At 40.6% G+C, this 16,964-nt stretch overlaps 1 protein-coding gene across 6 annotated transcripts in view; it reads left to right on the top strand.

Moving 5' to 3' along the window:
* Nucleotides 1-16,964, top strand: part of DNAH3 (dynein axonemal heavy chain 3) — a 463,090-nt gene that overhangs the window by 286,219 nt on the left and 159,907 nt on the right. For 4 of the 6 annotated variants that reach the window (XM_079120030.1, XM_079120029.1, XM_079120033.1 and 1 more), the window contains exons 1-4: nucleotides 3,121-3,143; nucleotides 3,221-3,624; nucleotides 14,228-14,332; nucleotides 14,893-15,115. In XM_079120030.1, the coding sequence (XP_078976156.1) occupies nucleotides 3,595-3,624; nucleotides 14,228-14,332; nucleotides 14,893-15,115 (358 nt within the window). In that variant the 5' untranslated portion in view covers nucleotides 3,121-3,143; nucleotides 3,221-3,594. Of the gene's footprint in view, nucleotides 1-3,119; nucleotides 3,144-3,220; nucleotides 3,625-14,227; nucleotides 14,333-14,892; nucleotides 15,116-16,964 lie in introns of those variants that run through there. The other 2 variants (XM_079120031.1, XM_079120028.1) reach the window with 2 other exon arrangements.

Genomic DNA, 16,964 nt, shown 5'->3' with positions numbered 1-16,964 from the left:
CCGAGCTGCTGGGATTACAGGGGTGCACCACCATGCCCGGCTGTCCCTAAATTCTTAAGTTTCAGGCCATCTTGTCTGGCTTTGTGCACTTTGTTCAGCCGTAATGTGGTGGGTTCCCTACCCAGGAAAAGATTCGTTTGTTTTCCTCAGACTAAAGCATTGTGGTCATCACTCCCTGGGGGGACCTTACTTTGAAAAGCTGAATTGGGCTTCCACTGGGGTTTTCGTTTATGGTGCCATCTAGGGTCACCTCTGTGAATCCTTGAGTTCCTCCGACCTGTGTCATTTTTGTCACTGGTGTGGATCCGGCATCTTTCCATAGCATCAGGTCTTGGCTCTCGATGAATGTTTAATGAATCAACTACAAAAGTCCACTTGCAGCCTCCCCTTTGCCTTTCCACAATGACTGGTTGCAATGGGCTGGATGTTTGTGTTCCTGCCAGTTTCACATTTTGAAGTCGTATGCCTAATGTGATAGTTTTGGGAAGTGGGGACATTGGGGAGGTGATTAGCTCATGAAAGTGAGGCTCTCATGAATGGGAGCTCTCTTGCCTCTTTCTGCCTTGAGAAGATATGAGAAGTTGACAGTCTACAACCTGAAATGGGGGTGGTCCTCATGGGAACAATCCCCCTCCTCAGTCCACCCTGCCAGATCTTGGCGTCCAAGCTTCCAGAACTGTGAGAGGTAAATTTCTGTTGTTTTTAAGCCTCCTAGTCTATGGTTCTTTGTTATAGGAGCCCCAGTAGACTAAGACACTTTGCTGTAGGTTAGCAGTGATTTCAGGTCTCAGAAAAGATCTGCCAGGAACACTTGGCTCTGAGTAAGGAATGTATGACAATTTCCCAGCCACAGATTGAGACCCTGAATTGGTAACATCACTGAGACAGGAACAACTGGGGACCCAACTGAACTCTCCTCCCAGGTTAGCAGACTTCACAAATATAAATATAGGACACTCTGTTGAATTTCAATTCCAGGTAAACAACAGATGACTTTTTGATATAAGTATCTCCCAAATATCGTCGAGACATACTTATCCTGAAAACTTGTTAACCTGAAATTCTGATTTAACTGGGCATCCTGTGGTTTTTATCTGACAAACCTAGGCACCTGGAATTGAGGGGATTGAGGATCTTGAGGCCCTCATTTTCTCTTGGAAATTATCGAAAAGAAAGATAAACCAGATGACAGAAAATTCTGGTGCAGGTGAGGAGGCCTGGGGGGAATGTGGCTTTATTCCCTTTGGCAAATATTTTGATTTCTTTTTCATCTTTCCTCAGATCACATGTAGGTTTTTGGTTAAAGTCATGGAACAGTTTCCAATACCATGCTCAAGTCCCAGCTTCGCTGCTGAGCTAGCTGAGTGACTATGGGCAGGTTAGTGTCTCAGCTTTCCTAACCATTAAAAATGGAATGAAAAGATCTATCTTCTGGGTAGTTGAAAAGATCCAAAGAGATGATGTTCATTAAGTGCTCAGCCCCTATCGCAGATGATTGTGTATGTTCGATATAGAAGTTATTGTAATAAATTGAAGCTATTATTATTGTATCATGTTGGTTTGATGATTTTGAACACAGCTAGTGCTTTAGGCACACAGAATTCAGATGTAGGCATGTCTTCTGCTCACACATAAAGTCATAGGTCTGATTAACCCTGAAGAATTAGGGTCCTTCCTAATTCTTCACTTCCCCAGATAGGAGGTTTTACATGTGCTACAGGAGGCCTGATAATAACCCATTTCTGTCTAAGCCAAAGTCTCAAACCCTTCCACTGGCTCATTTATTCCAATACTGTTTAAAACCTTATATATAGTTGTCTCTCAGTATCCACAGGGGATTTGTTCCAGGACTCCTGCAGATACCAAAATCTTTATATGTTCAAGTCCCTTATGTAAAATGATGTAGTGTTTGCATATAACTTACACACATCTTTCTGTACACTTTATATCATCTCTACATTACTTAAAACACCCAATATAATGTAAGTGCTAAGTAAATAGCTATTATACTGTATTGTTTAGGAAATAATGATGAGAAGAAAGACTGTGTACAGTCAGTACAAAAAAACACATTTTTTCTTGAATATTTTTAATCCACAGGTGATTGAATCCCCAGATGAGGAAGCTCAGGTTATTTTGGAAGTGTAGAAAGCCCAACTTTGAGGGTACAGTGATAAAAAGAATAAATGGAAGTACTTGGTGCTACGCAGTACTCTTCAAAGGAACTCAGAAATGTGTGTGTTCTGGGAAGATTCGCAGGGCAAGAGCACTGGACTTGAAGTTGTCAGAACAGGGTTCAGATTATATCAGCACTGCTTATGAGTCATGCAAACTGGAGTTTTGCACCTCTCTGTTTTGGATTCTTTGTCCATAGAATGGGAACATCATTTGGAGGAAATTAAAGATTAAAAAAAAAAATCTATTTTTGTTTTGAGAGGACTGTGAAAACAGCCTTGCAACAAGTACTTTGAATATTTGGGTAGCAGCTAATCTTAGCCCTTGCGTACAAGGGCTTGTGTTTTTACTATTGATGTTAGCTACAACTTTTATAGAAGTCCTATTGTGTCAAGTGACCAAACTGTCCCAGGACTGAAAAAAATCCCAGGACACAGCACTTACAAACTCGGATGAATTAGCCATCCTTTCACTATGTACAAATTGTTATATATGCATTATTTCATTAAACCTTCAAACCCACCTGCTGAGGTAGATACCTTACATTATTGTCTTATTACAGTTGAAAAGTTCACTTGAAGACATGAATTTGCTCAAGCCACAGCTAACTAATGGGAAGAGCAGGATCTGAGCCATTCTGTCCGGCTATAGATCCCAAGCATCATTGCTGAAGGCATGGTCTCTTTCTGCCACTCGCCTCTGCGTTCCTGAGCCATTGCTAATCACCTTTCCACCATCCCTTCTGCCAGTAACACTTCCTGCTGCCCAGCTGAGCTTCCAGCAAAGGGAGTCAACAGGACGAGGCGCTGGGTCAAGCCCAGTCTTGTACATAGGCACAGCAGTGGCCCCTTCTTCCCTTAGCAACAGACGCTGGTGCCTGGTTACTGGCACTGGGGCTGGGTACAAGATCCACCAGAGTTGAAACTACTCAGGGAGGAGGCAGAGAAGAAAGAGTGTAGCTGCCAGGAGTGTTGTTTGGGAAAGTGAGCCCTCCCTATTCTCCGTATTAATATCTAACTCTGTTTCAATTTTTTTTCCACTACAGGGATCTTGGTGTGTTTGCAGAAAAGTTTCAAGAGAAGAAAGACCTGCTCAGGGAAAGGAAGAGCAACTGTTGCAAGGAATAGGAACTGGAGCATAAAACCCAGAAGAACCCCAGTGTTGCCCCTTCATCCTCTAGCTCCTCTTCCTCTCCTCTTCTACCGGGGAACTCCTCAGGGGACCCAAGTGTATGACCTCAGAGAGGCAGCCCTGTGAACGGAGCTCTCAGAGCAGCCAGAAAGTTCCATTGTCTGTGTCATCCCCATTATGCTATAAGGAATGGTGGATTTCAGAGCAACCAGATAGTCACGGAGCATCCCTAGAGAAGCCAAGAGCTTTCTGTTCATTTTTCAAATAGGTACAATTAAAGTGGACACCATGAGCAACACAGATTGCTCATCTCAGAAGGTAGGTGTGAATTCTAAGGCATGTTTCTTTACCTGTATTGTCAACTTGACGAGAATTGAACATGTGGGAAGAGGGATGTTTGGTTCACAGACCAGTTGCATGTTAGGTTTCCTTGATCTAGCAAGGGTGGCAATTGCACTTTTATGATGTGCACTTTGAAATATGATTTTTGCTGGATTAGACTTTTGGAAATACTTAGGTTTTACCGTGAAAATATTAGCAATAGATATATTTTCCTTTTCCTACCCTTCCAGAGTCATTAGAAGATATATTACAACCCATAGTTTCCAATCCCAACAGTTCCCAGACTTCAGGGGCGTATCTTAAAAAGAGTCTTGTTTCCCACCCCCAAAGATTCGAATCCAGAAGATTTGAAATGCAGCTGTGACCTAATCTATATGTTTACCTAGGGCCCGAGTGATTCTGGTATAGCAGGTTCTTGGCTGAGCATTTGAAACTGCCTCCATGAAGAACATGCAGATATCATGGCTAACTACAAATAAGCCAGCTAGTTCTACCCAAGTGGGATGTCAGAATCTTGGTTGTAGAAGCCAAGATCCACTGGGTTGCCATTTAAGGTAACCCAGGGGAGCATTTAAAATCAAAACTTTATAAAAATTAAAGTGGATTTGTTGATAATATTCAAGCCCATGCTATAAAATGAAAGATTCTCGCCATTTACCAAAGAAGAGATTTCTTCCCTTTTTTTTTGGGGGGGGGGTGGGTATTAAAGACTGAGCCCAGGGGCACTTTACCACTGAGCCATATCCCCAACCCTTTTTTTTTTTTTCAAATGGGATACCTGTTGTTTCAGTTTGTACATGGAGTAACAGCATACCATTTGCATAATCATACATTCACATAGAGTAATGATGTTTGATTTGTTCCTTTATTTTTTCTTCCCTCCCAACTCTCTCTTCCCTCTATACAGTCCCTCCTTCCTCCATTCTTGCCCCCCTCCCACCACCATAAGTGTCATCATCCGCTTATCAGTGAGATCATTCCTCTTTTGGATTTTTGAGATTGGCTTATCTCACTTAACATAATATTCTCCAATTTCATCCATTTGCCTGCAAATGCCATAATTTTATTATTCTTTATGGCTGAGTAGTATTCCATTGTATATATATACCACAGTTTCTTTATCCATTTATCAATTGAAGGGCATCTAGGTTGGTTCCATAGTCTGGCTATTGTGAATTGAGCCACTATGAACATTGAGGTGGCTGTATCTCTGTAGTGTGCTGATTTTAAGTCCTTTGGGTATAAGCCGAGGAGTGGGATAGCTGGGTCAAATGGTGGGTCCATTCCAAGTTTTCTAAGAAATCTCCACACTGCTTTCCAGAGTGGCTGCACTAATTTGCAGTCCCACCAGCAATGTATGAGTGTACCTTTTTCCCCACATCCTCTCCAACACCTATTGTTGCTTCTATTTTTGATAATCACCGTTCTAATTGGGGTGAGATGGAATCTTAGGGTAGTTTTGATTTGCATTTCTCTTATTACTAAAGACGGTGAACATTGTTTCATATGTTTGTTGATTGCTTGTACATCTTCTTCTGTGAAGTGTCTGTTCATTTCCTTAGCCCATTTGTTGATTGGGTTATTTGTATTCTTGGTGTAGAGTTTTTTGAGTTCTTTATATATTCTGGAAATTAGTGCTCTATCTAAAGTATGAGTGGCAAAGATATTCTCCCACTCTGTAGGCTCTCTCTTCCCATTGCTGATTGTTTCCTTTGCTGAGAGAAAGCTATTTAGTTTGAATCTATCCCAGTTATTGATTCTTGCTTTTATTTCTTTGTGCTATGGGAGTCCTGTTAAGGAAGTCTGATCCTAAGCCAACAAGTTGAAGGTTTGGACCTACTTTTTCTTCTATAAGATGCAGGGTCTCTGGTCTGATTTCAAGGTCTTTGATCCATTGTGAATTGATTTTTGTGCAGGGTGAGAGATAGGGGTTTAGTTTCATTCTGTTGCATATGGATTTCCAATTTTCCCAGCACCATTTGTTGAAGAGGCTATCTTTTCTCCATTGCATATTTTTGGCCCCTTTGTCTAGTATTAGAAAATTGTATTTATTTGGGTTTGTGTCCATGCCCTCTATTCTGTACCATTGATCTACCTGTCTATTTTGGTGCCAATACCATGCTGTTTTTGTTACTATTGCTTTGTAGTATAGTTGAAGTTCTGGTATTATGATACCCCCTGTTTCATTCTTCCTGCTAAGGATTGCTTTAGCTATTCTGCGTTTCTTATTCTTCCAGATGAATTTCATGATTGCTTGCTCTATTTCTGTGAGGTACGTCATTGGGATTTTAATTGGAATTGCATTGAATCTGTATAGCACTTTTGGTAGTATGGCCATTTTGACAATATTAATTCTGCCTATCCAAGAACATGGGAGATCTTTTCATCTTCTAAGGTCTTCCTTAATTTCTTTCTTCAATGTTTTGTAGTTTTCATTGTAGAGATCTTTTACCTCTTTGGTTAGATTGATGCCCAAGTATTTTATTTTTTTTGAGGCTATTGTAAATGGAGTTGTTTTCCTCATTTCCCTTTCAGCTGTTTCGTCACTTGCGTATAAAAATGCTGTAGATTTATGTGTGTTGATTTTATAGCCTGCTATTTTGCTGAATCATTGATGGGGTCAAGAAGTTTTCTGGAGGAGGTTTCTGGATCCTCTAAATATAGAATCATGTCATCCGCAAATAGTGACAGCTTAAGTTCCTCTTTTCCTATTCATATCCCTTTAATTTCTTTAGTCTGCCTAATTGCTCTGGCTAGAGTTTCAAGGACAGTGTTGAATAGAAGTGGTGAAAGAGGATATCCCTGTCTTGTTCCCGTTTTTAAAGGGAATGGTTTTTCTTCATTAAGAATGATATTGGCCAGGGGCTTAGCATAAATAGCCTTTACAATGTTCAGGTATGTTCCTACTATCCCTATTTTTTCTAGTGTTTTGAGCATGAAGCGGTGTTGTATTTTGTTGAACGCTTATTCTGCATCAATTGAAATAACCATATGATTCTTATCCTTAAGTCTATTGACATGATGGATTACGTTTATTGATTTACGAATGTTGAACCATCCTTGCATTCCAGGAATGAACCCCACTTGATTGTGGTGCACAATTTTCTTAATATGTTTTTGGATACGGTTTGCCAATATTTTGTTAAGGATCTTTGCATCTATATTCATCAAGGATATTGGTCTAAAATTTTCTTTCTTTGATGTGTCTTTTCCTGGTTTGGGTATGAGGGTGATATTAGCTTCATAGAATGAGTTTGGTAGGGTACCCTCCTTTTCTATTTCCTGGAATACTTTGAGAAGTATTCGAATGAGTTCTTCTTTGAAGGTCTTGTAGAACTTGGCTGAGAATCTGTCTGGTCCTGGGCTTTTCTTGGATGGTAGGTTTTTAATGGCTTCTTCTATTTCATTGCTTGATATTGATCTCTTTAAATTGTGTATGTCCTCCTGGTTCAGTTTGGAGGAGCATAGGTCTCTAGAAATTTGTCAGTGTCTTCGGTAGTTTCTATTTTGTTGGAATACAGATTTTCAAAGTAGCTTCTCATTATGTTCTGTATCTCAGTGGTGTCTGTCGTGATATTTCCTTTTGCATCATGTATTTTAGTAATTTGAGTCTTCTCTCTCCTTCTCTTTGTTAGTGTGGCTAAGGGTTTATCTATTTTGTTTACTTTCTCAAAGAACCAACTTTTTGTTTTGTCAATTTTTTGAATAGTTTCTTTTGTTTCAATTTCATTGATTTCAGCTCTGATTTCAATGATTTCCTGTCTTCTACTACTTTTGCTGTTATTCTGGTCTACTTTTTCTAGGACTTTGCGCTGTAATATTAGGTCATTTAGTTGTCGACTTTTCATTCTTTTCTGGAATGCACTCCATGCAATGAATTTTCCTCTTAGTACTGCTTTCATAGTGTCCCAGAGATTTTGATATGTTGTATCATCGTTCTCATTGACCTCTAAGAATTTTTTAATCTCCTTCCTGATGTTTTCTGTTATCCATGTTTCATTCAATAGCATATTATTTAGTCTCCAAGTGTTGGAGTAATTTCCCTTTTTTATTTTGTCATTGATTTCTACTCTCAGTCCATTATGATCTGATAGAACACAAGGCAGTATCTCTGTTTTTTTGCATTTCCTAAGGGCTGCTTTGTGGCATAACACATGGTCTATTTTCGAGAAGCTTCCATGTGCTGCTGAGAAGAAAGTGTATCCGTTCGTTGATGGATGGAATATTCTATATATGTCTATTAAGTCTAGGTTATTGATTGTGTTATTGAGTTCTATGGTTTCTTTGGTTGGATTTTGTTTGGAAGATCTATCTAGTGGTGACAGCGGTGCATTAAAGTCACCCAGAATAATTGTGTTGTGGTCTATGTAATTCTTGAAATTGAGAAGGATTTGTTTGATGTACAGGGATGCACCATTGTTTAGGGCATGAATATTTACTATCATTATGTCTTCCTGATGTATGTTTCCCTTAAGCAGTATGAAATGTCCTTCTTTATCCCTTCTGACTAACTTTGGCTTGAAGTCCACTTTATCTGATATAAGGATGGAAACCCCCGCTTTTTTACTGAGTCCATGTGCGTGGCAGGTTTTTTCCCATCCTTTCACCTTTAATCTGTGGATGTCTTTTTCTATGATAAGAGTCTCTTGAAGGCAGCATATTGTTGGGTCTTTCTTTTTAATCCATTCTGCCAGTCTATGTCTTTTGATTGAGGAGTTTAGGCCTTTAATGTTCAGGGTTATTATTGAGAAATGATTTGTATCCCCAGTCATTTCGCTTATTTTTGGTTTTTAAGTTGGCTTGGTTTCTCCTTTGAGTGGTTTTTCTCTAAGGTAGTTCTTCCCTTTGCTGACCTCCATTGTTGTTTTTCATTTCCTCCTCCTGGAATATTTTGTTGAGAACATTCTGTAGTGCAGGCTTTCTATTTGTAAATTCTTTTAACTTTTGCTTATCAGGGAAGTCTTTTATTTCATCTTCAAATCTGAAGGTAAGTTTTGCTGGGTACAGGATTCTTGGTTGGCAACCATGTTCTTTCAGAGCTTGAAATATGTTGTTCCAGGCCCTTCTAGTTTTTAGAGTCTGGGTTGAGAAGTCGGCTGCTATCCGTATTGGTCTCTCCCTATATGTAATCTGATGCTTTTCTCTGGCAGCCTTCAAAATCCTATCTTTATTTTGAATGTTAGGCATTTTCATTATAATGTGCCTTGGTGTGGATCTGTTGTGATTTTGTGCATTTGGTGTTCTGTAAGCCTCTTGTATTTGATTTTCCATTTCATTCTTCAGGTTTGGGAAATTTTCTGATATTATTTCATTGAATATGTTGTTCATTCTTTTGGTTTGTATCTCTGTGCCTTCCTCAATCCCAATAATTCTTAAATTTGGTCTTTTCATGATGTCCCATAGTTCTTGGAGATTCTGTTCATGATTTCTTACCATCTTCTCTGTTTGGGCGACTTTATTTTCAAGATTAAATATTTTGTCTTCATTGTCTGAGGTTCTGTCTTCCAAGTGGTCTAGTCTGTTGGTGATGCTTTCCATTGAGTTTTTTATTTGGTTTATTGTTTCCTTCATTTCAAGGATTTCCGTTTGGGTTTTTTTAAGAATCTCTATCTCTTTGTTGAAATGACCTTTTGTTTCCTGCAGGTGCTCTTTCAGCTTATTGGTATTATCATTCATTGCCTGCATTTGCTCTCATATCTCATCCTTTGCTTCGTGAATCATCTTAATCATGTATAATCTGAAGTCCTTTTCTGACGTTTCTTCTAACGTACTGTCATTGGATTCTATTACTATAGAATCTAGATTTGTTTGGATCATTTTCTTCCCTTGTTTTTTCATGTTGTTCATGTATCTTCCCCTCTAGCAGTGCAGATCTGGGGTATTGCAGATTTCCCCCTATAGGCTTATAGTGGCCCTATAGGTTTCCACAACCCTTACTTTAAGGGAGATCAATATTAGCAGTGCCCAATTCAGACACTATGCAATCCTGGACCAAATAGCCCCTATGAGGACAACAACAAAATTGTCATAATAAACAGAATGAGTTTAAATATTATCTTCAGTAAAACAAACAGATTTGCAATAAGGTCTGCAGTTTCTAATGGAGGACAAAGAGGATGCAGAGGAATGTAGAATGTGGCTGTTAATGGGATAAGAAAAGAGTATACAGATGTTCTAGAAAATAGAAAGGGTGAGAGTGTAATCAAAAGAAATCATATGTTAGCATGCAAATAAGGGAGAAAGAGACTCTGAGGGAACAGGTAAACAAAAGGAAAGGAAAGCAAGAAAAGTAAAGAAATAAAAACTTAAAATTTTTTTAAAAAGGAGAAAAAAGAAAATCTACTGTATAACAGTCATATACTAATGAAACCTCCCAGTGTTCAGTAGCCTGATGTATGAGAGGTACCTGACCATGAACTTCAAGCCTCCAGCAGGCGTCTCAGAATGGGATTTGCCCCACCCGAAGATCGGAGCTATGGCTTCCAGGATTATCCAAGATGGCTACTCTGGCTTCCAAATGTGTTGGCAAATGGGGAGCTGCAGCTCTGGGGTGGATGTGGTCAGCTGGAGGTCCTGGAGACAGGATGCAGTTGGTCCGGCAGGGGTCCTGGAGGTCGGGTGTGTTTGGTGTGGTTGTGGGATCCTGAAGGCCGGGTGCAATCAGTCGGTCTGGGGTCCCGGTGATAGGGCCAGTCAGTTGGTCTGTGGGTCCTGGCGGCAGGGAGCAGTCAGTTGATGTGAGGGCCCCAGAGGCAGGGAGTGGTTGGTTGGGCTGAGGGATCCTGGAGACGGGGCTCAGTCAGTCCGGCCAGGGGTCCTACGGGGCCTGGCTGTTGTCTCAAAATGGCGGCAGCCATGTGTAATCAAACCTGCAGGTACTGTGACAGTGAACTTCCAGGCGACAGCAGGCAGCTGGTTCTCCACTAGTGGTCTGCGGTCAATCTGCTGGCAACTGTCGGACAATCCGGAGTTGAACCTCGAGCGTTGGGTGATGGATAGGGGTAAGGCAGGCGATGGACAGGCGAGAGGCAGGCAAATGGCAGATGATAGACGCCTGACAGTGAGCAACCTGCTCTGAAAAAAGGTGTCGATATGCTGGCAGATTGCAGGTGATCACAGCAGACAAATGGGGTAAAGAGCAGGGGATCGATAAGCAGCAAAAACTGCCTCATCGAGAAACAGATATCCTCTGCTTGAATCCAGCGTTACGGAGCGGAGCGACAAGGAACGCAGCCTCCCTCTTGTCTGCCATCTTGAATCCCACCTAATATTATTTTTAACTAACCACTTCGCATAGTCAGGTAATTTTTATAAGAACCCCCTATCTTTTCCCCTTGAAGGTATCACAGAGAATTCTTAGCCAGGTATGGTCAAGAAACCTCTCTTTGTTCTGGAATTGATTTCTAAGTTTGCTGACTTGTGTGTGTTTCATCTGTTCTTGTCCCATGGATTGAGATGTTTTCTGTTATCAGGGTATTTATGACTCTTTGTGTATAAGTCTTAGTCTTTGTCTATAAACTAGCTCAGAGTTTAATTTGTTTCTGAAGAGCTTCTGTTGTGTTCTGCAAAATGCTCATGGTTTCCTTTCTTCATTATCCCAAGAATGACTTATCTATTTGTATGGCTTGGTATCTGTTCTCGCCACTAAGCACCTGTCATTGACTCAACTGTTTCCATGTCTATTGCTTGGATGATCATTTCTCAGTATGAAGGAACATAAATATAATTCAAAGTTCCTCAAACCCCAAAGAATCTATGGGCTTAAGTAACCAAGAAGTACAAGTTGGATCCAGGGTTCCTGTTGATGTCATTGAAATTCTCTTCTCTTTTGGGGAACTCTGCTTGCATCTATGTTGGCCTTGTTCCAAGGCAGACTTTTCCCCATGTTAGACAAAGATGACTGTCAGAAACTCTAGTCGTAAACATCCTGACAGTTAGTGACTTTAATGAAGAGAGAGTGCTTCTTTCTCAAGAGCGCTAACATAAAGTTCCAGGAAATACTCTGGTCAACCCAGCCTGGGTCCCTGAACCAGTGACTGTGCCCAGGAGGCCAGAGTAGTCTGACTGATCATATCTGTGCCTTGTGCCTTGTCCTGGAGCCAGGGACTGGGGTCAGCCACATTTTATAACATGGACTGAGATGGGAGTAGAGCCATTTATGCCCCCTGGGGCTCTATTTTACCCCTTTTGGTGGGAAGAGTAATTTCCCAACTGGTGTCAGGGCTGACATCAGATTTTTCCCACACTGAGCAGAAACTTGAATGCCAAGACACCTCCCACACAATATCACCATTCTCCTTGACTGCAGAAGGTCAGGGATTTGGGGTTTTAATTATTCATTCCCATTCTCTCTTTAACTTTCTCTAGCTGTTCCAATTTTATGGTGTTTGCTAGTTGCTCCTTTAATGAAGATTTTTATTTGAAACAGATTTAAAATCTAGGCTAAAGGAAAGATTTCCACTGACCACAAAACCTTGGTTGCAAAACACAATACAGACAGTCCTAACCTATCAATTGATACATGTCTTCTGCCTGGGATCCTGACAGGAATAATGAGTAACTTCATATCCCTGAAAGTACTGCTGCCAAAATCTTCCTTGGTTGGTATGGTACCTGCTTTGGTTGACCATATTCCTTTCTGGTTGATGCTGGGATTTTCCATTTTGTTCACCTTATTGGTACAAATACGGCATTAAACCCAGTAGTGGAAGAGGGAACTCTTGGTGATGATCCGTCAGTTCTCAGATCCTGGAGATTGAGGTCAAGAGCAGAAAGGCAGAGGCAGTGATTTAAATCAACAGACATGTTGTAAGATGAAAACAGCAGGGTTGGGTCAGTAGTTCTCAAACACATCATCCAGAGATGAAGCATTCCTAATTTGAATAAAGTTTCTTTGGTGAATCTAATATGCCACCATTTTTGAGAATCACCAAATTAGGCCACGAGAACTGTGCACCCATTGCATGTTCTTAAGAATCCCAACCCATCTGTTTGTGGGCTTGCATGTTTTCCTTTAATTTTTAGGTCCACGTGATACTTGCTTTTTCCAATGTGTTGTGGTACAAAGTGATGTGTATTTAAAAGTCATCTTGGGGGACTGGGGAGATGGCTCAGTCGGTAGAGTGCTTGCCTTGTAAGCACAAGGCCCTGAGTTCGATCCCCAGCACCCAAAAAAAAAAAAAAAAAAAAAAAAAAAAAAAAAAAGTCACCTTGGTAGGCAAATCTGCATCTGCCTCTTCTGTGGCTTTTCGTCATCTAGAATGTGTGGGTACAAGAAATTGCATACCGTTGTACAATGCCTGGCACATAATATTTGGAATAATGGTAGAAATCATTGTTACTGTTGTTATTATACAATGAGGTAGGTATTCAGGGGAGATAACAGACATTAGCTTGAGTCAGCAGGGAAGGGGTTTATAGGGGCATGGTGGGAGATACTGCTAAGAGCGAGTCATATACCACTCATCCACCATACCCCTCACCAATGATTTGCTTAACATAATTTGAAGAATTTGCAGATCCAAATAAATAAAATCTGTATAATAATGTCTCATCTTATACAAGTTAAGTCCAAAGTCATTGCCTAAGGTGAAAAATCAAAGAGCCAATATTGCCCTTGAAATTCCTCCAAACTGCCATATAGGAACACCTCCCCATAGGTCCAGGCCAGTGGCTTTTCTCCAGGGTTGGAACAAATTGCAACTTCTCTGTCACAGCCCCAGATGAAATAGTTGTCTTGCATATAGGGACTGAGTCTTTTGTTGATACTGAAAATTGAACCCAGGGGCACTTTGCCACTGAGCCACACATCCCCAGTTCTTTGTAATTTTTATTTTGAGACAGGGTCTCGCCAAGTTACTTAGGGCCTCACTAAGGTCCTGAGGCTGACTTTGAACTTGTGATCCTTCTACCTCAGCCTCCTGAGCCACTGGGATTATAGGCATGTGCACCACTATGCCAGAAGGATTGAGTCTTAAGACAAAAACACATGAGACTATTCAACACTGCTGTCACTTTCAGCTCTGTTCCGAAGAGGTGGAGACGTACTTGGGAACTGAGAGTGACTGTGGAAGATGTTCACACCTACCTAAGGCTCACTCCCAAGTATACATGCTCTGATGAAATGGAGGACTTACACGCTCCTGCTCTTTAAAGAGAGCACAGAGAGTTGCTTGTGTGTATTTAAAACACACATAAACATGCAATGCCACTGCCTGAGCAGATTTCCATTTGGAAATTTGTATATATGAAATGCAAGAGTCGGTTTTTTAAAGTGACCCCCTTTTAATCACATCCAAGAATAGGGTAGCTCTGGGTACCCTCAGAATTTGGTCTTTCCTAAGGGAGGGGATTATCTAGACTGGCTCATAGAGGGAAAACCAAGGAGGAGACACCAGAGGACAGACAAACTGATGATGAAAAAGTTAAATATATGTAATGAATGGGAGTGGAAAGGGTGTTTTGCAGGCAGAGCTGTGTGCCTGAAATCTTTCCTGGGATTTCTGTAGTCCTTAACCATCAGGGGCTTGGGAGATCTCTCCTAATTACTGAAGAGTGTCTTTGTTCCCATTTCCCACAGTTCTCCAGGAGTGACTCCATACATCACATGAGCCACTCGCAGGGACGGCCAGAGCTGCCTCCCCTGCCTGCTTCTGCCAATGAGGAGCCTTCTGAACTCTTTCAGGTAGGTGCCCCAGGCTACCAGATCTGCTGTTGAGGGTGGCAAGGTAAAGAACTTGCTGAATGCCTTCTGTATGTGTTCAGCAGGTGCTCGTAGGAGACAAACAGTCAGACTTGACGAGTGGCTTTAGTGGCTTTAGTTGTTTTTGCCATTGGAAGAGGCTGCAGCAGCGTGAGAAAGAGCTATCCAGTAGTATGAAGGGGAGTTAGAATCCGGCTTTCCCGTTTACCTACTGTCCGATTGGAACTCTCTGAACTACTACATCTTTCATCGTAAAAGGAGGGTCATTCTGCCTCCCTTTTAGCCATGTCCATAAGGAATAAAAGCAAATCACCTCACTCACAAAGTTATTGTTGAATGCCAGCAGTTAACCTTGGCCTTAGAAATCATACTCACAGTAGTTAAGAGTTGCAATTGGTGTCTGTTTACAAAGTATTTCCACTGAGTGCAGAATGTAGAGGCGTAGCATGAAGCATGTGAAACTCTGTCTCAGTGTGAGCAGAGCCCAGGTTCCTAGAGAGATGTCTCTGATCAAGTCTTGCCTTGCATTACTTCCCTTTTAGACTGTCATGTCACACAGCTTTCATCCCCCATTGATGCAACGCATATCGTGGACCCTAGCTGTGCCCTTCAAAGAGCAGAACCACCACCGTGGACCCAGTGACTCCATTGCCAACAACTACTCCTTGATGGCCCAAGACCTGAAGATGAAAGACCTGCTGAAGGTCTACCAGCCAGTCAACATCAATATCCCTAGGGACAGGACTGGTCAGGGACTATCATCAGGTACTTCTGGCAGTGTGCAGTATTCTGTGTAGAATGAGACTTTTCAGTGAAACTTCTTCTCCTGGGTTCTAGTCCTGGCTCTACCTCTTGCTCATCTGATTTTGAATAACTCCATAGATCCATACCCTCCTCATCTATGAAATGGAAATTATTCTCATGGCTCACATTAATGGATCATTTGCATATACCAGGCACTGTTCTATGTATTTGTATCATGAGTGCTGCGTCAGACATTATCAAGAAATATCATGGCTTAAAACAACCACTATTTATTATTTCACAGTTTCTGCAGGTCATGAATCTGGGCATGGCTTAACTGGGTAGTTCTGGCTCAGGGTTTCATGAGCATTCAGTCAAGATGTGAGCCTGGGCCATAGTCATCTAAAAGCAACTAAAAACTCACTCATATCCTTGGGTCATTGCTTGCTGTTTCTCACTGTGTGGGCCTCTCCATAGGGCAGTCAGCAGCATGGATTCTGGCAGCCCTTGGAGTGAGTGAAGAGAGCAAGACAGAGCCAATAAGACAGAAATCATGCTATTTCCTGAAACTTAATCTTTCAAGTGACATCCCATAACTTTTTACCATACTCTATTTGTTAAAAACGAATCACTAGATTAGCCCATACTCAAAGAAATAGAATTACACAAAAGCATGATACCAAGAGATGGGGATCCTTGGGCGCCATCTTGGAAACTGTTTACCACAGTGCCTTATAGGTATTAATTAATTTCATCCCACCAAGTACACATATATCTGATTATGGACATCCTTTAGTAATTTTATTTTTGTTAGATGTACTTTGGAGCCACTCAATAGACTCTTTGTTTCAAACTCTATGTGTTTGTCATGTCTAATAAATGTTAATTCTTTTGCAACAGTATTTTTTTTTTCATTTTCATACTTTCTAATGAGTTCTATGTGTGGTTTCTCCCAATTTCTTATTCTATTATGGTCATAACCCCTTCAAGTACCACTTGGAGGATTTTTTCAAGTAGTTCTCAATACTGTTATTTGTTTATTAAATATATATCTCCACATGTTGTCTTTGCATATTTCTGCTTCAAGGACACACAGCAAACATTAAATACCAAAAATATTCAAGATCATCATACCTGGAAACAAGTTTGATGTTCCAATTGCTAATATCATGGTCATTGTCTTGGTCTGTTCAAGCTGCCATAACAAAGTAACATAGACTAAGTAGCTTATAAACAACAGTAATGTGTTTCTCATGATCTGAAATCTAGGAAATCTAAGATCAAGGTATCAGCAGATTCCTTGTATGGTGAGGGCCTATTCCTGGTTCAGAGATGACTGTGTTCTCTCAGAGTTCTCCTACAAGGGCACTAACCCCCAAAGACCTCACCCTTCAAATACCAGGAGATTGTTTTGTTTCAACAGAAATATTCAGTTTAAAGTCATCATTTAACACTTTCCTTAAACAGTAATTACTATGAAGATTGTATTTTCACGTTTTGTAGTTTGAAAATTGTTTTTAATCTGTGAATAATTAGTGTTAATACCTCCCAAATTTAATTGTCACAAGAATTTTCAGCCTAGTCAGAGTCTTGAGAATAAACTGCTAAGGTACTTTCTGCAAAACAAAAAGAGCCAGCAAGACAGAAACTGGTAAGTATCTGTCACTCAAGTTCTTGCTTGGGTTGAGTTCTGCTTATTACTCATTAAAGGATATTTGTATTTGGAGGATGTTAAATATTTGTTTTGGAATGACAGTGGTATTGCTGCACTATTTCCATTTTGTGCATCTTTTCTTTGATTGTTGAGTTTATTGACTATCTTTCTTGATATTGTTTTTAATAACATCTATTGATTTTATTCATAGTTCCT

Source organism: Sciurus vulgaris (assembly GCF_902686455.1).
Source record: "Sciurus vulgaris genome assembly, chromosome: 18".
NCBI lineage: Eukaryota > Metazoa > Chordata > Mammalia > Rodentia > Sciuridae > Sciurus > Sciurus vulgaris.
The sequence above is the reverse complement of the archived record's forward strand: the minus strand, read 5'-3'. Positions and strand labels throughout refer to the sequence as shown.